General features: G+C 44.8%; 1 protein-coding gene across 1 annotated transcript in view; it reads left to right on the forward strand.

The window, feature by feature from the left end:
* Positions 1–23457, forward strand: part of IGSF9B (immunoglobulin superfamily member 9B) — a 66751-nt gene that overhangs the window by 16968 nt on the left and 26326 nt on the right. Inside the window, exons 3-12 of the mRNA XM_027835174.1 lie at positions 942–1088; positions 8338–8489; positions 10823–10940; positions 12740–12881; positions 13325–13470; positions 18599–18741; positions 19051–19191; positions 19315–19431; positions 19769–19919; positions 21037–21148. Coding sequence (XP_027690975.1) covers positions 942–1088; positions 8338–8489; positions 10823–10940; positions 12740–12881; positions 13325–13470; positions 18599–18741; positions 19051–19191; positions 19315–19431; positions 19769–19919; positions 21037–21148 — 1369 coding nt within the window. The remainder of the gene's footprint in view (positions 1–941; positions 1089–8337; positions 8490–10822; positions 10941–12739; positions 12882–13324; positions 13471–18598; positions 18742–19050; positions 19192–19314; positions 19432–19768; positions 19920–21036; positions 21149–23457) is intronic.

Consider the following 23457-nt stretch of genomic DNA (forward strand, 5'->3'; position numbering starts at 1 on the left):
TAGCTCCCCTCTCTCTTCTTTGCTCTGAGTTCAGTAACCATACCTATCTGTACTCATACACATGGACACTTTCGTCATTGAGCACCCTTGCTTTTATAGAGTTAGAAAAGGTGGCAGAGCTGGGAATGGGACCTTAGCATCTGACCAGTGAGATTTCTTCTCTCTATTATGGAGCTCAGGCAGAAATGGGAGGTTATGGGGACATAGCAAAGAGAGAGGTTTCCTTTGGACTGAGGTGGGCTGGCAGAAAAGAGAGACAGTATGCTATAGTAAAGACAGCATTGGAATCAAAAGATCTGGATTTGAATTCTGGCTACTACCTCTGTGATGATTTTCTTGGGAAAATCATCTAAACTCTTCAGGCCTCAGTTTCCTGATAATAAATGATCAAAAGTTCTAAATTCTATCATAGATTGCAGTTCTAAATTCGTTCATAGATTACTGGTCTGGGACCCCCTCAATCCTGCCTGCCTGTTTGTTTCTTTCTGTCTTAGTTTCCTTTCATCTTTCTTCCAAATTTCTGTTCTGCATCTGTCAAGCCTTTCCTTGCCCCTTGGAACTCTGGGAAAGAGTGGGGATGTAGTCTAGGGAACCAAGGCCCCTTTCTCTGCCAAGCATCCTGAATGATGATTTCCCCTCTGAAGTCTGGGGCTAGGCCAGCATGGGTCTAGGGTGGGGGCGGGATGCCTGCAGTTTTTTTTTTTTTTTTTTTACTTCTTTCTCCACCCGCCACCATCTGCTGTTGGTGGTGTCTGTGTTGGGGGCCTTGGCATCGGGTTTCCCATTTCTTGGCATGATATGAGAGATGGGTTTCCCATTCTCTCCTTCCTGTATCTTAGCAGGTGGGGGTGGGGGTGGGAAATTACAAGCTGGGCTCATGATATGACTGCCTTTCCCTAATGATGTCTGAGAGATCTCCCCTCCCTCTATACTCCCTTCAGGCCGGGCCAGTCTTCACGATAAGGCGTCCCTTCGGCTGGAGCAGGTACGCTCAGAAGACCAGGGCTGGTACGAGTGCAAAGTGCTCATGCTGGACCAACAATACGACACCTTCCACAATGGCAGCTGGGTGCATCTCACCATCAATGGTAAATAGCTGATGTCCCTTCCCCCATTCCCCCACTAATCAGTTCAGGAATACTGTTTTCAGTGATTTTGCTTCAAACACTGTAGGTGGATCTTTCTTTTTTCTCCTTCCTCCCTCTCTTGTGCCTTCTTTATTTTGGCCCTCCCCCACAATCCCTGATTCCTTTTGGGGAGGTCTGAGTGCCAATCTAGTCTAGGCCAACTTGGTCTCACTGCCTACTCTCCCCACTGTCATTGTGATTCATGATAAGTATTATACCTTGGGAGCCAAGGGTATGGGGTTTTGGAGCTGGGGTGAGGTGTCTCTTGGGGTGTTTGGTTGTTACAGAAATGAGATGCTATGTATAGATAAAGTAAGCAACCACCTATGTAGCAAGACATAAGGACCTCCAGGAATTACCTTCTGCTCTCTGATGCCTGAAATTTTAAAAATTTTATTGCTGGAGTTCAAGGTTTTGATCCCATGTTAAAGTGTAAAGGTTTGTCAGCAGTCAGTTGTACCTTACTCTTGAGTGAGTTTAATGATGAGTAAGTTTATCTTTTAGTTTAATAAGGACACTAGGCATCTGGGGAATGAGAGACCTGAGGGCACTACCAAGACAAAGAGGTGCAGAAAGGGATGACTAGGGGTGCAGGAGAGAAATTTCACTTATTTCACTATTTTTTCCAGGGTAAGTCATGAGATAGGTTTGTGGATGTGAAGCTGCCAAGGATCAGGGACTCTGTGTATGTGTGTGTATGTGTGTGTGTGTGTGTGTGTGTGTGTATGAAAGAGAGAGAGAGAGAGAAGGAGGAAGGCAGGGAGGGAGGGAGGAGAGAAGAGGAAAAGAGGGAGAGAGAGGAAAAGGAAGGGGAAGAGATAGAGAGACAGAGAGAGATAGAGAAAAATCTCCTCTTGAGAGGAGTTGCCTTGATTGAGCTAGAAAGAGGATGCTTTACTCTTGGACTGTGGGAACAGGTCCTGTGCATACTGTACTGATCCTTGGAGATCCGGGAACTGACTATAGGTGGGAGGAGCTCCTGGGGCTATGATGTGATTTGGGGTTCAGGTCAGGAATGTCCTGTGAAGAATGATGATTGTGGGGGTCTTGCAGGTTGCCCTTTCTAGGGGCATGTCAACTCTAAGCACTTTGAGTCCCAATACCCTGGCCAGCTTGAAGCAGGGGTGAACTTAAGTCTCTAGTTTAGTGGACCAACCTCTAGGGAGTTAATCCTGCAGTCTAAGATGACAACTTGATCCAGGCGTCTTGATGCCAGCCTCTAGCACTAATTGCATGAGATTCTCAGTTTTTCACATGTGCCTGATTCGCGGCAAATTTTAAATCTCAGCCAGGCTTCCCCTGGCACTCAACATGCTCTTGAGTCATCTCCCCCTGCTACCAGCTGCTGTGTGTTCAGGGAATGAAAATTCATTTTAATATTAGCTCAAGCAAAACATAATTAGGAAGGTAAATCTGCTACTAAAAGAATCATATAATGTATGCCAATGCCAAGAGTACTAAAACCATTTCATCTGCTCTGTGCAACATCTCTTCCCAGTTAGATCATAAACTCCTCAAAGTCTGGGGCTGGGTTTTTTTGGTTTCTTTTGTATCGTCCCTTCAACAGTGTCCAGTCTAGTGCTTTGCAATCAATCATGCAAACAAGCATTTATTATTATATAATATCATGTTATATTAGCCATATGCATATATCATATTAGATATTATATATATTTATTTATTAAGCACCTACTATGTGGCAGGTACAGTATTAGGTGTTGGCAATGCAAAGACAAAACTGAAATGACCCCTGCCTTCCAGGAGATTACATTAGACCATAGGTACTGTGTTATAACGTAATGTGTTGTAGTGGAAACTCACTGTACTTGAAATTGGAACATCTGGGTTCAAATCCAGCTCTTAGTATAGTGCCTGACACATAGTAGGTGCTTAATAAGTGTTGATTGATTGAAATCCCCATTATGTGACTTTAATTCCACAAATAAACATTTATTATCTTTTTCATGCATGGCATAGGAAATGCAAAGACAAAAATGAAACAGCTCTTGTCCTTGTGTTTAAATTCTGCTGGAACTTACATTTTATTTACTACTTGTGTGACTTTGGACGAGTCACTTGATTTTTCTGGTCCTCAGTTTCCTCATTTGTAAAATGAGAGGGTGGGTATAGATCAGGAGTTCTGTAAAGGTTCTCTGTTATATTTTGGTGCCTTGAGAGTTTCAGTAGGTGGGCTATAAAATTGAAATGTTATGTGATTGTAGATAAAAGAAAATGTGTAAATAATTTTAATGTGTTTTACTTACCCAGTGTATTTTAGCATGGTAAATGTAGTATTTAGAGAATAAACAAAACTTGCTTATTACTCACACACACCAATCTCAAAACATGTTGGATTTGTCCTATGAAATTTGGATTCAGTCAAAGAGCTGCACCTGAGGACCTAGAGGGCCACATGTGGCCTTGAGGCCACAGGCTCCCCACCCCTGGTCTAGAATGATCTCAAGCTTCCTTCCACTTCTAATTTATGATTTTGTGATGAGCCTCTGCTTAATGAGCCTTGACTATACCATGCTTCCTTAACTGCCTTTAAATTTGTTGACCCTTGTTCCCTTTCCCTAAGTAAGGCAAGGAAAAAAATAGAACGAAATTGTAAAAGGAGAAATCGGTGTTAGATTAGACTCAATGAAGGACTTTCTGATTGAAAGAGACAGAGGAGGCATCAATTTCTTTCCTCGTAGGCCTTTTGGAGCCAAATTGGTTAACTAATATTAACCATATTCATGGCCATGTGCTCACTACTATGGAAGACATAGAGTAGTAAGATACCATTAGTGCTTGAAGAGAGCTTACACTCAACCTGGAGGAACAGAATAAGTATCTCTCAAGGTGAGGCAATAAACAACCGTCCTACCTGAAAACAGGGAATTGGATATGACCATCTTAGCCCCTGAAGACTCTTCTCTTCTATTCCTTTCCATGATTCAAGGAGAAATTTCCAAACCCCTGTATTTCAATCGAAAGAACTAGCTTATTTGACAAAAGGTATTCTTTGATGGAAATCATTTTTCTAAAATGAAAGGCCAGTGAAAAATTACAATGACAAATTCGTTCTCCTTTGGTGTTTTCTTTGAAGACCAGCTGGTCAGAAATAAACCCAATTATTTCTTTATTGGTCATAAAATACCTGAAAAGCCTCAGCCTTGTTTTAGGTCTGTGAATTACTTCCAAGAGAGGCCAACCTATTACTAACCTGCACTATTAATTATAGGGCACTTGTAGAAAAAGAATTAAGCCAGGAAATGCATCTGGCAAAGTAGCACCTAATTCAATAAATAATCGAGAGTCAAACCATTATTTTCCTGAAAACTGGAAATTGCTTAAAGTACTTTTCTGATTAGCACCTAAATAATAAAGTAATTGTGCAATTAGTAATTAATTTGTCACTTCAGGACATAATTTAATTTATTATCTTTTTTTTTTTGAGCCTGCCACCAGAAGTAATAGATGCTGTAGTTGTATTTCAAAGGGCAGAAATGCTGAGGCTCACCTGGGGACCTGGGAGTTAGACTGCATGGGTCCCACTCCTAAAAGATGGGATGATTTTTTTCATTAATACTGGATGTATTCTTAAATATTAAACAAGGATTGTTTTCTCATGTAAAAATGTGGCCCAATTCAGCTTATTTCAACTAGTATTTATTAAGTATTTACTGCATGCAAGGTATTGTGGCAGGCACTGGGAATACAAAGGCAAAAATGAAAGAAAACTTTTCCTTAAGGACATTATATCCTACTAAGGGGGTGTGGCATGTACAGAGTGTATACAACATATATACAAAGTAAATATAAAAAATTGTGTGTGTGTGTATGTGTGTATGGAGACTACTGACAACTGATTGTGTGTATGTGTGTAGGCTATTGACAACTGATGTGTGTGTATGTGTGTGTGTGTGTGTGTGTAGATAGACCAACAACTGGGGCGTGTGTGGGGAGAGGAGTGATAATCAGGAAAGGTCATATGTAGGAGGTGGTCCCTGAGCTAAGTTTTGAAAGGAGTCTGGGATTCTAAGAGGCAGAAGGGAAGAAGGGGTAGGTGGGAGGTACTATAGGTATGGAGGGCATCCTGTGCAAAGTAATTGAGGTGGGAGATAGAGTTCACGGAGAGGTAACAACAATGATGGCAAAGGGCACAGGATGGAGAGGAGTGTGAAATCAGTCTGTGAAGACAGATGGGCTGGAGACACACTGTGAAGGGCTTTCAGTGCCAAGCAGATCACCCGAAGGTGATAGGGAACCACTGGGGGAGTAACATGGTAACGTGGTTAGATTGTGCTTTAGAACTATGTATTTGGCCATTGTGTGGAGAATGAACTAGAGACTGGAGAGCCTAGAGCAGGAGTGGGGAATCTGCGGCCTTGAGGTCACTTGAGACCCTCTAGGTCCTCAAGTATGTCCCTTTGACTGAATCCAAACTTCTATTTGCTCTGTGAAGTTTGTATTCAGTCAAAGGGCCACACTTGAGGACCTAGAGGGCCACATGGGGCCATACATGGCCTTGAGCCTGCATGTTCCCACCCCTGGCCTAGAGGCAAGGTCCAAATAGGAAGCTATTGCAGTAGTCCGGGAAAGAGGTGATAAGGGTCTAAACTAGGGGACAGTGATGTAACTAGAGAGAAAGGGATAAATCAGAGAGATACCATAGATGTAGCATCAAAGTGGTCTGGCAGCTTATTGGCTATGCAGGTTGAAGGAGAGCAATTAAGTGCTTGCTGTTTACCCAGCATTGTTCGAGGTGCTTTGGGACCTAAAGAAGAACTGGAAACTATGTCCTTTGACTTTGCTTATGTGTTTGTGAGTGTAGATAGAATTTCAAGTCCTTAAGAGGCAGTGTGGCCTAATGGATAGAGGGGCAGGCCTTAGAGCCAGGAAGATGTGAGCTCATCTTCTATCTCTGACACATCCTGGCTGTATGCAAGTCACTTAGCCTCTTGCTGCCCTAGGCGACTCTAAGACTTTGTGTGGCAGAGGAGCCAACTGGTGTCTGTGGGAAGAGGGAGCTTCCTCCTTTTGGGGTTCCTTATGCTAGCGAAGTCATAGATGTAGTCCCTCTACCCACTAAACTCCTTGATATCAGTGCCTGCTTTATTTTCAACTTTGATTTCCCAGGACCTAGCACAAATCAGGATGTCTAATAAATGCTTGTTGTTTGATTAAATGTGCACGAGAACATATTCTCTACCTATGGAAGGCCAATGAGGAAAGAATGTCATCAGAGATGTCCAGGGAACAGCTTCAGAGGATGCCTATTAGAGGTCTCTGGACCCAGTGGATCCCCCAGGAATTGTTTTTAGGCACTGTGGCCTTGACTTTTATAAGCTTGTCCCAAACTGTTGCTACATGGTTGGCTACCCGTGGGGCCAACTTTTTCTTGTTGGCAAGTCCACTAGCCTGAGAAATATGGCCCAAGTACCATTCCCTTGGGGCTGCTAGTTAGGGGTGGGGGCTGTGTGGATCTCCTCAGAAAGGGGCCGGCCAGATAGCCTAATGGTTTGAGATTGACTGATTACTGTTTCAAGGAGCTCAGGCAAATGAGACTGAGTCTCTCAAAAGCCCGATTATCCAAACAGGATGGAGTTTTCATCAAAATTGAAAAGTAAGGGAGGAGGAGGGGACACAGAGAGCAGGATCTGGAGTGATCAGAGAATTTGTAAGGGGCAAAGGGCTGGCGTAGACAGTGGAGTCTCTACCTCTGTGGTGGTAGCTAGAGAGGGAAGGAGACACGTGTTGTCTTTTGAACACCATGGTTGGAATGTAGCCCTTCACCTGTGCTTTAAGGAGATGGAGATCTGTTTCAGGGTCTTCCAGATTGGAAGTGTGAGGGTATCATTGACCTAGGGATATCTAGGGGGTGGGTGTGGGTGAGAAGGGTAGCTGGAGCCAGCTTATACCAGCTTAGGAGAGCCCATCATTAAATTTTCAGTGTGATCACTTACACCTCAGACATCGGCACACACTATACAACAGGGCTTGATTTATTGTTTTGATGTTTGTTCAGACAAGGAAAGGAAGAGAGAACAAACATTTATTAAATGCCTACTATGTGCTAGACATAGTAGGCATTTAATATATGTAAAGACATACATTAAAATGCGTGTAAATGCTTTACAAATTTTATCTCATTTGATTTTCACAATAGCCCTGGGAAATAGATGTTATTATTATCCCCATTTTACAGTTGAGGAAACTGACTTGCCCAGGGTCATCCATCTAGTAAGTGTCTAAGGCTAGGTTTGAACTCAGCTCTTTCTGACTTCCAGGCCCAGTGCTCTTTCTTCTGCACCACTTAGCTGCCTCAGGAAGGTGATGGAGAAAATGTTAATAACACAGACATTTTCCTTCCACAGAGAGCTGGTAAACATTTGCCAGAATATCCCTACTTAGGAAGATGTACATATTATGAGATTCAGTTTTAGAGAGGTAGCTGAGTTTGAATCCTGTCTCTGCTGTGTGACCTTGGACATATCACTTACCTTTTCTTAGCCTCAACTTCTTTATTTCTAAAATGAGGATAAAAAGGTCACTTTCCTCATTGCATTTTTGTTGTTGTTCAGCCGCTTTAGTCATGTCTGACTCTCCATAACCCAATTTGGGATTTTCTTGGCAAAGATACTGGAGTGGTTTGCCATTTCCTTCCCCTCCAGCCATTCTACAGATGAGGAAACTGAGGCAAACAGGGTTAAGTGACTTGCCCAGGGTCACACAGCTAGTAAGTGTCCGAGGCCAGATTTGAATTCAGGAAGATGAGTCTTCCTGACTTCAGGGCCTGTACTCTATCCACTGCGCCACCTAGCTGCCCTTACTGCATTTTGGTGAGGATCAAATGTGATAATATACGTAAAACCCTTTGCAAATCTTAAAGCACTACACACATATTAGCTGTTCATTATTATAGGGGAGAAGGCTTTTGATTAAATGCAACATCTGAATGAAGCATGTAGTAGTCGTCTGGGTGCTTATTACCTTGACCTTGGACAAGACATTTAATACCCTTAGACTTAGTTTACTCATCTGTAAAATGAGGAGTTAGACTAGATGGTCACTAAGGTCCTTCCAGATTTGGATCTATGATTCTCTATATAATTAAGGTCAGGAATCATCATCTGGGCTAAGTTTCTCTCATGGCATGGGGTTGGAAAGACTCTGCCAATGTATCTCATTTTGTCCTTCATTCCTTTGTTCTCCCTTTCAGCACCCCCTACCTTTACGGAGACACCCCCACAGTACATCGAGGCTAAGGAAGGTAGCAGCATCACCTTGACTTGCACAGCCTTTGGGAACCCAAAGCCCATCGTCACTTGGCTGAAGGAAGGGACCCTCCTTGGGGCCAGTGGGAAATTCCAGGTAAGTGGTAACTTCTGGGTTGACAGCTACATGAGACCTCAACTCTTTTACCACAGTGAACCAACAATCATCTGACTCATTCTGTGTCTGAGTGTGTAACCTTGCAATCTTTCATTCAAGGACTCAATCAGCCTAGCTCTGAGCTCAAAGCATCTCACTGTACTTCAGACTTCTCAGAAACTGTCCCCAGACTTTGAAATTCATCCCTCTGTCTCTGTCCTAAACCCCAAGTTACAATTGAGTTTAGCTAGAATTTTGATTTATCAAAGGATTTTAGGATTTAAAGCTGGAAGGGACCTTACAGATCATTTCGTCCATCCCCCTTATTTTACAGAGAAGGAAACTGAGGGACCTAAAAGTGAAATACATTGCTCAAAGTCACAGACAATAAGCAACAGAACTGTAATTTGAACCTGGGATCTCTTTCTCCAACTTTCATATTCACAAAGGAGGAATAAAGACTTCTCTTTATTTATTATATAAATTTATATATAAATTCATAAATTTATAATTCATTTATTATATAAATATATGTGCCATACATATCCATACACCACTCTGCATGGTTCTTTCTCTCCCTCTGTGTGTATGTACCTATATATAAAAAATGTATATTATATACACGTACAAACACACATATATATATGAACAAAATTCTCTAGAGTACCTTAAGGTTGCCTAACTAGTAAAACCTTTCTAATTTTTATATGCTAACTTTCTACGTTCTGAATTCTCTCTGGGACTCAGCCGTGGGACCCCAAGATGTGAAGTAGCCATCTTGGATGGACATAATCTAGGACAGCTGTCCTCTTTCCATCAGGCAGGCCTCCTTCCAGGCTCTTCTTTCTCTCAGACCCATACATCCCTTTCTCTTCCCCTTCTGACTCACCCTTCCCTGGGAAGAACAATCAACAATTGGTTTACATCCTTGATATGATTGGCCTATCCATGAGTCATCAAAGATCTACTGCACATGTCCTGAGGAAAAAACACAATCCTGTCCTAATGGGATTTTCCCACTATAAATACTTTTCAAATCTCTTTTTGTCATAGATCCAAGTTGGCCAAGTTGAAGTCAGCCTACCTGCTCTTTGTTTTCCTATGTATTTTTTGGAGGCAATTGAGGGTTAAGTGACTTACACAGGGTCACACAGCTAGCACGTGTCTGAGACCAGATTTGAACTCAGATCCTCCTGACTCCAGGGCCAGTGCTCTATCCACTGCACCACCTAGCTGCCCTGTTTCCCTATGCATTTTGCTTTCAGAGACAGTCTGTTATTCTGCCCAATTTAGGTATAGCTGCTGGAGGGTATGCAGACTAAAGAGATGATCAATCAGAGAAGGTTCCTGGAGGAGGGGAATTTTAAGCTAGGTTGTAAAGGTAGAGGAAGAATAAAGGTTTTTAGAGGAGAAAGTGGAGGGCAGCTCTGGAGAGTAAGGAAAAATATGGAAACTTCCTACTCTTGTCTGCAACAATAACTCATGTTTACAGATAATGCTTTAAAATTTCTATAGGAATTATAGAGGTAGTGTAGCACGGTGGGTTGGGAGCTGCCATCAAAGCCAGGAAGACTTGAGTTCAAGTTCTGTATCAGACATATCTGGCTGTGTGACCCTGGGCAAGTCATTTGACCTCAAAATGTTTTACCTCTCTGAGTATGAGTTGCAGAAAAGGAGATGATTTACATTGTTAGAGGGAATTTCCTCACCCTGCAGTTCTCTATTTTAATGAAATAACAGGACTGGCTTAAATCTCTATTCCCTTTACTTACGACAACTCTGTGAACTAATTGAAAATATTACTAAGCCCATTTACAGATGGGGATACTGAGGCTCAGGAAGGTTAAATAACTCGCTCGAGGTTGCACAGCTATTAAGTATTGGGGAGTAGACTTGAATCTGGCTCTCCTGGCTCTAAGACTAGAATGCTTTACATTATATCGCGTTGCCATGAATGTCACCCTTTGTTGTTGTTCAGTCATTTCAGTCATGCTGTACTCTTCATGTCCCTATTTGGGGTTTTCTTGGCAGAGATAGTAGGAGTGGTTGGCCATTTCCTTCTCCAGCTCATTTTACAGATGAAGAAACTGAGGCAAACAGGGTGAAGTGACTTGTCCGGGGTCACACAGCTAGTAAGTGTCTGAGGTTGGGTTTGAACTCAGAAAGATGAGTCTTCCTGACTCCAGGCCTAGTGGTCTGTGCATCGCACACCTAGCTGCCCCTCTTGTCACCCTGGGACCACCCTAACTGTAGCCAGATGATGCTACCATCTCTCCATGGGCAGATTCTGAACTCTGTCTGTTCTTTGTCCCTTTCCCCTTTTCCTCCTTCAGGTGAGTGATGGGAGCCTGACAGTGACATCCGTCAGTCGGGATGACAGAGGTGCTTACACCTGTCGAGCATATAGCATACAAGGAGAAGCTGTCCATACCACCCACCTGCTTGTTCAAGGTAAGAGATATTTTCCTAGATATTTTCCCATATCTTCTTCTTGGCCACCTCCAGGGTAAATACCAGCTAGAACATGAGTAGAAAGGCCAGGGTGGAGGGGTGGTGGTAGGTATATGACTGAGTTTGAGCTGGGCAGAAGACAGAACACCTGGACCCCTAGTCAGAACACTCATAGTGACATATAGGGCAGTATGCCAGCCTCAGACCCCTGTGGGTATCATATAGGTATAGTAATAATAATAATAATAATGATAACAATAACAACTAACATATTCCAGTGCTTACTATGTGCCAGGCACTATGCTAAGTGATTTACAATTATTATCTCATTTGATCCTCACAACAACCCTGGGAGGTAGGTGCCGTTATTATCCCCATTTTACAGATGATGAAACTGAGGCAAAACAGAGATTAAATGACTTGCCTAGGGTTACACGGCTCATAAGTGTCTGAGGTGGGATTTGAACTCGGATCATCCCAGTGCTCTCTCTACTATGCCTCATGTATGGAAGGAAAGTCTTTGCTGCATCTCTGTCTTAGTCTGTGGATAACAGAGTCCCTTGCCATGCCCCCTCCCTCCCCAGGAGAGGAGACCTCCTTCAGGCCATGCATTAGTGATGACATCAATAAATAAGGATAGAAATTTGATCCAAACCCCAGACATTTAAATAACATTAAGGGCGTTTGGCCCAGCCAGAGTCTGCAGAGTCAGGGCTAGAATTTACTGTTCCTTCCTGAACAGGGACTGAGGGCACCCCAGTAGGGCGCCTGGCATGCAATAGACACTTAAAAATGCTTGTTGATTGATTGTCCAAGAGGTGTGTGTGTGTGTGTGTGTGTGTGTGTGTGGTGCAGGGGTAGAAGTGGAGGGTCAGGATAGTTCTCATCTTATGTTCATTAAATGCCCCTGTCTGCCACCATGGTCTGTGGTACCACAGTAGACCTGGGACTGGGTGAAAGGAACTACCGAGGCTGCTTCTCTTCCTGCATCATGTCTTAGAGGGGATCTCCTGGGAGATACAATATTGATCTGCAGAGAAGGGTTGGAGGTCCTTTTGCATCTCTGATGAACGCGTCCCCTACTCTGGGGAGAAGGAAGTCAGCTAACTGACTGAGGTCTTTGTGCTTACTGAAAATAAGAAGGTCAGGCAGGGACTCTACTGGAGTTTGATGGGCTTTCTTCTCTCTGATTTTTCTCCCCATCTGCTTCTTTTTAATTTTGCTCCCTCCCCCAACCCCGAACAGCTGGTTGAAGAGAAGCAAAAGCTTCTTAGTTTTCCAGAAGCAAGCTTAGTCCTTGCTCCAGATTTAAAGAGTGCTTTTTCTCTTTCCCAGCCCTCTCCTCTGACTCTAAGGGCTCAGATGGGGAGGAGGGACTGTCCAGAAGGGGAATGAGATGCAGATGGTTGTTAAGTCAAGTCAACATGCATTTATTAAGTGCTTACTATGTGCCAGGCAGATTGGTGCAATGGGGGCTGCTTATTGGTAAAAAAAAAAATAGTCCATTTGGGACTGAATCATTGGGATTGGGGTAATTGTGGTAGTCTCCAGGATGCTTCCTGGGCCCTTTCCTTTCTCTGAGAGCTGGTGAGGGAGCAAGAGCCTAACCATACAGAAGTATCTGCCAGCATCTCCATGGCAACCATCAAACTGTGGGATTCTGTCCCTTGGGTATAGGACATCAGTCTCTCCTAGAGCTCAGGATAGCCTTTCCTAAGGAGCTGGGCTTCCTCTGTAGCCTCTGGCCCTCTGTCTTTCCCTGAAGGTGAAGTAACTGTTTGTTTCTTCCACTCCCATAGGACCTCCCTTCATCGTTTCCCCTCCAGAGAACATCACTGTCAACATTTCCCAGGATGCATTGCTCACCTGCCGGGCTGAGGCGTATCCCGGCAACCTAACCTACACCTGGTACTGGCAGGATGAAAACGTCTACTTCCAGAAGTGGGTGTACCTGACTGGCATTGCTGCTGCCCCTGCCTGCCCCCTGGCCTGCCCACTCTATCTAGTCATACTAGGGTTATCCCCTAGGTGGTGAATCACTAGGGTCCCTGTGTTGGTTCTACCTGGCACTGTCCTGGGAGCTTTGGCTATTCTTCATTCTTTGACTCAGTGAGACTCTGATACTACCTACCCCTGTGAGCTGAAAGAAGAGGTGGGGATGTCCAGTGTCTTATGCTGGGGGGAGCAAAGAAGCCTTACCAGAGTCGAAAAAGCATTTATTTTAAGATGCTTTTTATTCCATGGTATTGGATGGTCCTAGGTTTCTTGTTCATGCTTGCTAAGACAGAGTCACTATAACTCTTTTCTGGGTCACATGGAGGCCCCACAAGCTCTGTGTTCTAACAAGGTTCCCATCTTTCTTTGCTTCCCTACATGTCCCACAGTGACCTAAAGCTCAGAGTACGAATCCTAATTGATGGAACGTTGATCATCTTCCGGGTGAAGCCAGAGGATGCGGGAAAGTATACCTGTGTCCCTAGCAACAGTCTGGGCCGTTCCCCCTCAGCCTCAGCTTACCTGACAGTGCAGTGTGAGTAGAGGTGGAAGAAGGGGAGCTGAGGTCGGGGTGAAAAGGATGATTGGGTTTCTTTCTGCCCAGGGATTTTGTGAATGTTTTGGTGATAGATGACAGTCAGACCTGAGGTCAGAAGGATCATAGGATTATAGCTTTAGAATACTCTCATTTTATTTTATTTTATTTTTATTTTTTTAGGCAGTTGGGGTTGAGTGACTTGTCCAGGGTCACACAGCTAGTAAGTGTCAAGTGTTTGGTCTGAGGCCGGATTTGAACTCAGGTCCTCCTGACTCCAGGGCCGGTGCTCTATCCATTGCACCACCTAGCTGCCCTTAGCCTCTCATTTTACAGATGAGAAAACTGAGTGCTCGTTTGAGAGGTGAGTGACTTGCCAAGTTAGCAGGAATCAAATTGAAATTTTATGTGGGAATGATAAGGCAGGTCGAGAACTGAGAAATCAGAACTCAAGGAGAGGTAAACTGTCTCTGATCTCTTCCTACACTGGAGTCCACTAAAGTGAGTGGTATCCTCATAGATGGGCTTCCTCAAAGATGGACTTTCCCAAGGTCATGAAGGATTTGAACCCAGGTCTTTGTGATTCCAGAGCCAATTAGGACTATCCTGGGTACTTTACTTACCACTTTTCGTTGAGATGAGTCTCTTCCTAGTGCTGGGTGAGCTTCCCCAGGAAGCTGACTGGATAATGGCCAAACCTGAGAAGGACTTAAGGAGAAACAAGGCCCCATTCCACTCCAGCCCACAACCTAGGCCTTGCTGGCATTGAGACAACTGCCCTGGAATTGTATGCCAACTGGCACCTCTCCACCTTGAACATGTTGCCACTTTGATGCTTCTTTCAGAAGGTTTGGCCTCAGGTCTCTGAGGAAGTGTGGGATCAGAACTTAGGACATCTCTTTATTACCTTCTGCCAACCATGTCCTTTGTTTTACCCATGACTGTCAACTAAGATTTCCTTAAGCCAGAAAGTAAGGTGATGAGGGGAGAAAAATCTTCCCAAAGATGAATCTACCTCAGCTCCTCTCTGTTTTTTCCCCTAGGTTGTTTGTATTTAGGCCATGAGCTGCTCCCCCTCTCCCAGGCCAGAACAGTCTAGTGTTGCTGTTTAGTATTTTTTTTTTTAATCAATGACTTGGATATAGATGGCATGCTCCAAAACTTTACAGATAAGACAAAGCTGGGAGTCACAGTCAACAAGTTGGATGATAATCAGTATCTAGAAAGATCTTGACAGGTCTGAACTTTGGGCCAAATCCAATAAATAGAAATTTAATTGGATTAAATATAACATATTAAACTTAGGTTCATAAAACCTTTTCCATGAGTGGAAAATTAGAAAGTTACATCTAGATGGTAGTTTGTCTGAAAAAGATGTAAGATTTTTAGTGGATTGAAAGCTCAATGAATCAACAGTGTGATAAAGAGGCCTAGTGTCTTTAATGAGGAAGCTAGGTCATAGAGAACTAGAAATGTCCTCACATGCAATCCATATCAACTTCCCCATTTTACAAATGAGGAGAATGAGGTTAAGTGACTTTCCCAAGGTCAAGCAGGATTTAAACCCTGGTGTTCTTGACTCCCCAGCCACTTGCTCTATAGTCCCACCATACTGTGCCATGGTCAGATCACAATTGGTCTATTGCCTTCAATTCCTGGCATCACATTTGCTGTCTCTTTTGTTAGAATGTGAGCTTCCTGAGGTCAGGGCCTGATTTCACCTTTCTTTGTGTCCCTAGCACTTTGCACAATGCTTGGCTTGTAGTAAGTGCTTAATAAGTGTTTGTTGACTGACTGACTGTGTTAGGAAGGGTATTGATAAGCTAGAGGGCCCACAGAAAAGGATCATTATGATGAAGAATGACCTCAAGATCATGCCACATTAGAATGGGTAAAGGAAATAGAACCCTGTTTAGCTTAGAGTAGTTGTTATTGTTTATCCTTTGTTTTCAAAGAGGACCAATGACATTACAGGATGATGTCTTCACTCCTGCATGAATTGGATTTAAGAGAGGCAGAGTTGCATAAAGTCATCAGCCTTACTCTCTCTTCCAGAGTCATCTAAGTCCAGTGAAGACACCAGTCAGGATGACTGGGGATGTCCTGGGGTGCAGTGGATGACCAAGCTCTGCTTTGGCCATGCTGTTGGAACAAACTGTTCTCATCTCCCCATGGGGGGAGGGGAGAAGTTGTCACATGCTTGGGTTAGACATCTTCCTAACTCACTGATGGGTTTGAGTCCCATCAATTACCCTCAACCTGGTTTAGCCTGTCTGCCAAGATGTTTTTACGTGGGTGTGGCAGCTGCTCATGCTGCAGCTTCTTGGAGAGGAATTAGGAAGACTGGGGAAGAAGGCTGAGTGTAATAGCTACCTTCAAGTATTTGAAAAGCCCTCATATGGAAGAAGAATAAACTACATGGCTCCAGAGGGTAGAACTAAAAGCATCTAGGGCAGAGGGAGACAGAATTTAACTCTATGTAAGAAAAGACTTGCTAACAATTAGAGCTATCCAAAAGTGGAATGGACTGCTTTGGGAGGTAGTTAAATCTCACTCAAGGCTTTCAAGTGAAGGTTGGGTGACCCACTTGTTGGAGATGCTATGGAGAAGCTTCTGGCTCAGATGGCTTTTGAGGACTCTTCTCATTCTGAGATTCTCTGCCTCTGTGAGTCCTGTGAGATGGATGATAATTCAGCATGCTAGTCGGCAGTGATTCAGTGGCTTGTTGTCATTACCTTCTCCCCCCTCTGGCAAGCTGGGACTGCGGAAAGGGGAGAGAATAATGACTAATGAGGATTAATTCCTTCCTTTTGACTTGTGCAAGTCCCCATCACAAAGCAGGCAACAAAGGCTCTGCAATATTGTTGTCGCTGGTGGCAAAATCTGTTTCTTGCTGACTGTCTTGGGGAATGGCTCACACCTTAGAAAGCCAGATTGGATTGGTGGTAGTGGTGGTGATGGTGGTGGTGGTGATGGTGTGAAACCATGGTGTTAGGAATGGGATCTGGAGATTGGGAGAACAGGCAGTGACAAAATCTTCTCTGTTCTGCTGGGTGTTTAGTATTCTGTTTTTCCCATTTCATTGTCGTCAGTGGGACTCTCAACTCCCCCTGAGAGAATCACCAACTTGACATTCTAACTGTCTTTAGTCCTGGGATGCTTATGTGGAGGGAGGAAGGCCCTGTAACTCCTTTATCTTTGCTGCATGAGAAAACTTGTGTTACAGCAGAGACTCTAGATTACTGTAGGCATATTAGGAAAGATTCCAGACTTTAAAGATCTGAGAGGCTCAAGGGAAAGTAAGTAGTGGTGGAGGTCGTCAGAGGCCTTCCACTTAAAATCTATGATAGACCAAGTCAAGCCAACAAATCATTTATATAAAGTAGTTACTATATGCCCAGCATAGAGGTCCTTTGGAGGATACAATTGAAGTAGAAGACAGGATGTTTCACAGTGCTTACAGTATGTTTGGGGTGATAGAGATACATAATAACAATAATGATAGGTAGCATTTATAGAGTGTTTTGAGGCTTACTAAGTACTTTATAGATATTATGTCATTGTATTCTCACAACAACCTTGGGAGGTAGGTGCTATTATTATCCCCATTTTTACAGAGGAGGAAACCAAGGCAGATAGCAGTTAAGTGATTTACCCAGTCACACAATGTCTGAGGCTGGATTTGAATTCAGGTCTTCCTGACTCCAGGACTAGTGCTCTGTCTACTTTGCCACCTAGTTGTATATGAAGACCTAGAAACCTTGAACAGAGCACTGTCATTCCCTAGAATAGTAGAGATTCTTAGAAGAGATTCTTAGATGATTCTAAAGGGGAAAAAAATGAAACAACTCTGGGAAGTTGGTGCAGCCCAGCCCCTAGAGGTCTTCTTCTTCCTTCCTAATGGTCCTACCCCAATTCAATAGGAAATGAGTGAATAGGAGTTCTTCATTCAGGAGGCAATTGCTTCCAGTCACAACTGATTGATTCTCGGAGCAGAGTGTGTCAGCTGGGTGCCCTCTAGGTGATGACCAAGACAGCTATGACCACTTGCCTTTAAGGGGATTCCTGTACAGGGTCAGGTTGGACCAATGATCTTTTCCAACCCTGAGTATCTATGATTTCTCTGAAAAATCTCATTTAAAGTCTCCATCCTCTGACCTTCAGGCATTGCTCAACTCACAGCTAAGGTCCTACTCCTATCTCTCCACTGGCCCCACTCTTTGCTTGTATTTCTTTTCTCTTCCGGGCTTCAAAGAAAATCTAGGGAATTGAGATTTATGGGTGGGTGAGACAAGGATCTTTATTTCTGCTAAATGGCAGTGTTCAGAGTACTTTCCCATTCATAAGTCCTTTTGAAAACCTTGAAGAGAGAAAAAAAGACACCTATCATATAAAAGTAGGAATCTACCTCTAATTCTGTAACTTGGCCTGGTATTTATATAATGCTGCTTGTCTGGAGGGCTCATAGCACATTGAAGATGCCAGCTCATTGATCTTTACTGCCTACCCAGGAATGATGGCTTGTTCTTCCCGGCTTTTCTTTTGGGGCACATTAAGAGGGCAGTGACTCACACTGTATCACAGAGAGTGTCAGGATTAAATCCCTCTCCCCAAGGATGTAGCTGAAGCTCTGTTGGTCATCTCATGCTGTCTCTCTTGTGTTTCTTTCGATAGAAGAGCCATAAAAGCTTATTCTATGTGGGCACCTGCTGTGGCATGGGTAGACTGAGTCACACAGATGTTAGGGAGCTGGGGAGGGGAGGAAGAGGAAAAAACATAGATGAGTTCTTGGGCACTGATACTTTGGAGCTGGAATAGGTTTTCCATCTGGATGTCACTGTTTTTGCTTAGGGGGGAAGATGTGAACTCGGAAAACATTTATGGTCAGGGATAGAGAAGGTCATAGTTAAGTTATGATAAGCTGCAGGGCTCAGAAAGCAAGAGGAGAGTCCTCTCGGGAGACCAGTGCTTCTTTCTGGTCCCAGTTATCTCTGGGGTACCCTGGCTGCAATGGAGGTGGGAAGGGAGGAGGAAACAAGAACTCCACCATAATTTTCAGTTGTTTGGGTTCCTACCTTTATTGTTTCCCTCCCCTTTCTCTCTGCCTCTCCTTCCTGCCCCTATGCAGACCCAGCCCGTGTCCTCAATATGCCACCAGTTATATATGTGCCGGTGGGAATACATGGTTATATCCGCTGCCCTGTAGACGCTGAGCCACCTGCCACCCTGGTCAAATGGAATAAAGATGGCCGTCCCTTGCAGATTGAGAAGGTAACAGGAAGCCTCCCTGGGAAGGGATCCATAAACTTCTATATCCTGCTTGGCTTGGGTCTGTGGGTCTGTGGATGAGGACAAGCAGGAAGTATTGATCTCTTCCAGGGCATGGATTCTGTCTTCTATTTCTCTTTTATCCCCTTGTAGATCCTAGGACAGTAGTCTGGAAACAGCAGGCTTTTGATACTTAGTTTGACTGTTCATCTTCTGCCCTTGGGCCAAGGATGGGAACCTGGACAAAGACTTAGGGGGTTGAATGATTGTTGGCCTGGCTCTCCACTAATCCTCTTGTCTATGCTTTGATAGAACCTGGGTTGGACCCTGATGGAGGATGGCTCTATCCGCATTGAAGAGGCAACGGAGGAGGCTCTCGGCACTTATACCTGTGTGCCTTACAACACCTTGGGGACAATGGGCCAGTCTGCTCCTGCACGGCTTGTCCTGAAGGTGAGGTACCAGGCAGAGAACTGTATGCAGAACATGTCTTTGCACATATGTGTGTGTTTGTATGTAGGAGCATGCTTCTCTAGGTGAACACGTGCTCATGTACATATGCACTTTTCTTCTAAGGATCCCCCCTACTTTACGGTGCTACCAGGCTGGGAATATAGGCAGGAGGCTGGCAGGGAGTTGCTCATCCCCTGTGCTGCAGCAGGAGACCCCTTCCCCGTCATCACCTGGAGAAAGGTACTTCTAGTGTCCAGGGTATATAGGGAACTGTATTTGGGGGAGATTGACTTGGCCTTACAGGGAGGCTCAGTATCCTGGCATATAATCTATGAAACTGATAACTCTTAATTACATAGATTCTTAGTTGGGGTGGGCAGGAGGCAAGAGGCAGGGGTCCTGGCATGTCTTGTGTCTTGGGTACTCTTGTAGGGAACAAGGGAGGTGTGTAGGGTGGGTCTTTAGGCACTAGCCATTGTGTCCCTTCATGGGCTCCTGAGATGCTGGTGGCTTCTTTCCACCTTCCCCATTTTTCCTCCTCCCTTTGCCCTTCTCCTTGCCCCCTTGTTTGCCCAAGGTAGGGAAACCCAGCAGAAGCAAGCACAATGCCCTGCCCAGTGGGAGTCTTCAATTCCGTGCCCTGAGCAAGGAGGACCATGGAGAGTGGGAGTGCATTGCCACCAATGTGGTCACCAGCATCACTGCCAGTACACACCTCACAGTCATTGGTATGCCTGGGAGACTTGGCAACGGGGCAGTGGGGTGGGGCAAGGGTAGAGCAGAAAACAGAAAACAGCCTGAAGAGAAGCCCAAGAGAAGTTTTAAAATTTACATTCTCCATTCCTTATTTGCTCTACAGAGTAAGGTACCTAGATCTGATCTCTGCCCTTTGGGGGCCCTGTGATCTAGGTCAGGGCCATACCTTGTGATGAGGGCTCCCTGTGCATTTTGTTGGACTCTGCTGAAGAAGGAGGAGAGTTTGCAGTTCAGTGGGGGGGACAGCATATAAACCCAGTACATGGACATACAGTACAGAAAACAGACCTATATAGACATTTATACAGTTCTTCAGGGCTATGTACTTAGGCACTGAGAGGAGAAATTGAAGTGATTGGTATAACTGATATTAGTCTAAAAAGGCACTGGAGGAAAAGAGTACTCAGCTAAGGTTTGAACGGTCCGGCCTAAGAGGCAGGTTGGAAAAGAGAAGATGGCATGATGGAGAGTGCAAGGATGAAGGAATCGGGGAAAGGAGCAGAAGGCAGCAGGTAGCCACTTTTCTCCTGGAGTGTTCATATCTGCAGGACCTCAGGTCCCTGCGTCAGTGTTGCTCGGACTCTTTGGAGGTTTGCTGGTTTAGAGGAGTTGGTGGCTTATAATAATGTAGCATGTCTATTTAGCCCACATGGGAGGCCAGACAACCCCTCCCAGAGGAGTGACATTTTCTTTACAGGTCACCAGCATCTGTGAAATATAATAGGCCTCTGGCCCAGGCTACAGCCCTGTTTTAAGGGGATGCTTCCTTTATCTTCTTTAGCTTAGCTCACAGGGAGTTCATCTGAGAGCCAAGTGTTCTGTTCTGCTCCATTTTGTGACATTGTGTCTCTAGTCTCCATAGTGCCTCCTGCAGGCAATGGATGGTACTTTACTCTTGGGGACCCTCGGTTTTCCCATCCTCTTCTTAGGCTAATCAGTAAGGTTATGAGGCAGGAAGATGTACTGTATTCAGCTACTGTACTCTTCAACCTCTTTTGGGTTTTGGGGGGAGCTTCCCTATATCGAGGGCCAGCCCAATCTGTTTCAAATCATTTCAGCTGTGGGTTTTCTTTTGCATTTTGTCCTCAGGCACCAGCCCTCATGCCCCCAGCAGTGTTCGGGTCCTTGTCTCCATGACGACTGCCAATGTGTCCTGGGAGCCAGGCTATGATGGCGGCTATGATCAGACATTCTCAGTTTGGTACGGCCCTCTGTGAGTCACCCCCGCATGCTTTGCTCTGCTTTTCCCTCCTGACTTCAACCATTATCCTGGGGTGGATAGTGAATAGCAAAACAAGGGGAGGGAATCTTTGGACTGATAGCCCCCAAGGCTGTGAAGAGGGTGGGGTAAGCAACTAGGATAATCTTGGGGGCTGAGACAGACACTAAGAGCATCCCTTAAGCTCTACTCTTTGGGGTTTGAGGGACCTTGGGGGGGGATACATTTAGGCTTTAGCATGAATTGCCCAGAAGATCGCCTTTGCTGCCAATTCCCTGGCTTGTCTTACTACCTGTTCTCGCTTCTTGGCTTTCTTTCCTTTCAGGCATCTGTCGCACTGACTGGGGGTGGGTGGTAGGACATGCGACCACTAAAGATGCTTAGGACTTTGGGGAGATGACCAAGCCCAAGGCCTAGAGCCTGATTACTTTCTGCCCCATTCTGAGTAGCTCTAGGAGAGGTGACTGTCACCTTCCTGGCCTCAGATTTAGGCCTGGTTTTTTTTCTGGGTCCTTGGTATTTCACACCTTTGTTTTTTGTCTCTTCACTGAACTTATCCAGATGCAAGGATGTGGATAACCTAGTTATGATGGGTGGGTGGGTAGATGGATGGGTAGGGATGGAAAGGAGAGCAGAACATCACTAGCAATGGATCTTTTTCTCCCTCATTGAATACCTCCTTTCCACCCTATTCCCCCTTCCACCCATCCTGTGTGAAGAGCCACAGCAACCTGCATGGATGGTGTCCTTGAACAGGAAGGGCAAAGCCTCCCTGCTTTCTTTTGCGTGGACATGTCTCACCTTAGTGAAAACTACCAATGGCTCCTTTTCCTTGCCTGGTTTGGAAATAGGCAGGAACTGGTGGAGGGGAGTCTGGATAGGGCAAAGAAAGATCCTTTGATGCTTCCTGATAGAAAGAGAAAGAGACAACTGCTAATATGACTTGATGGAAACTCCCCAGACTCTATTTCTATTCATTTGCAAGTTGCCCAATTCTCCAATTCCTCTGCTTCTCCCAAGTGGGCCATTGCTATCACCAGTATATCAAGGACCCACTTACTCCGGTTAACGGGCACTATACCCTTTTATTTCCTTCCTTCTGATTTGGGTATTCCCTCCACTTGGATTCAAGGTTTGGGATACCAGCCACTTTCATTCTTTGTCATGGTTCCTATCTGTACTTTTGTTTTAAGCGGTGGCAGTGGGGAGAATAGTTAACAGGATAGCATTCCCTCTTCCAACCTCTAGGAGCTTATGAAACCAGTTATATTACAATGGAGGATAAATATTGACATCTGGTGAGCCCAGCAGAGGCCTCTTTCCTGCTGAACCTCACTTGCTAACCTATAACTCTGGCTGCCCAAGAGGGCCCTAGAGGTCTCGGGGAAGGCAGGGAGTATGGACAGTGTCTGTTAATAAACCAAACCCTATTTCTCTGTTCCATACGTCCTCTTGGCCCTAGTTTGTCCCCTGCCCCCTTAAGTATTATTTGGAATATGATCAGCTTGGAAGGGCAGGGTCGTTTTGGGATTCTTTTGCTTCCGTGCCCCTTCCAAAGCCTACCGGAGGTAGGTCAAAAGTTGAGGCTGGGACTTACTTGTGTTGTCTCTGTGGTCTCCTGAAATAATGATAATAATGCTATTTACGTAATGCTTTAGAGTTTGTAAAGCACTTTGCATGTTTACTGAATTGATCCTCACAATAACCCTGGAGGTAGTGGCTTTTAAGGAGAGGGTAAACCATCCTTTGGTGAATATTCTCTCTCTCTCTCTTTTTTTTTTTTTTGGCTAGGCAATGGGGTTAAGTGACTTGCCCAGGGTCACACAGCTAGTAAGTGTTATATGTCTGAGGTCGGATTTGAACTCAGGTCCTCCTGAATCCAGGGCTGGTGCTCTATCCACTATGCCACCTAGCTGCCCCTATGGTGAATATTCTTAGAGGGGAAGGAGCAGCAAAGGCTGAATCTTCTGGGAACTGCTTAGTGATATCTGCAAAGTCACAGAACTATTGAGATTGTGGGTCTAAGGAAGAAGCTGTTAGCTGGCCTGGCTTCTGTACCTAGTAATGAAGGTACAGGGTGATGGGAGGAGACTCTGGGAATGCCTCGGGGGCGGGGTCCCCTTTCTGCTTGTAGCTCTGCTCCATGTACTTTCTGCCATTATAACATGCTTTGGTGCCCTGGGTGAGGGAGAGGTAGAGTGTGCCTCTCCTTTCTCCCACCCCAGCATTCCCCTCCTTCTTCTTCCCCCTCCTTGTGCCACCCCCCCATTGCTTGTAAGCCCATGTTTGAA

Source organism: Vombatus ursinus, unplaced genomic scaffold, assembly GCF_900497805.2.
Source record: "Vombatus ursinus unplaced genomic scaffold, bare-nosed wombat genome assembly UNPS02014813.1, whole genome shotgun sequence".
Classification (NCBI taxonomy): domain Eukaryota; kingdom Metazoa; phylum Chordata; class Mammalia; order Diprotodontia; family Vombatidae; genus Vombatus; species Vombatus ursinus.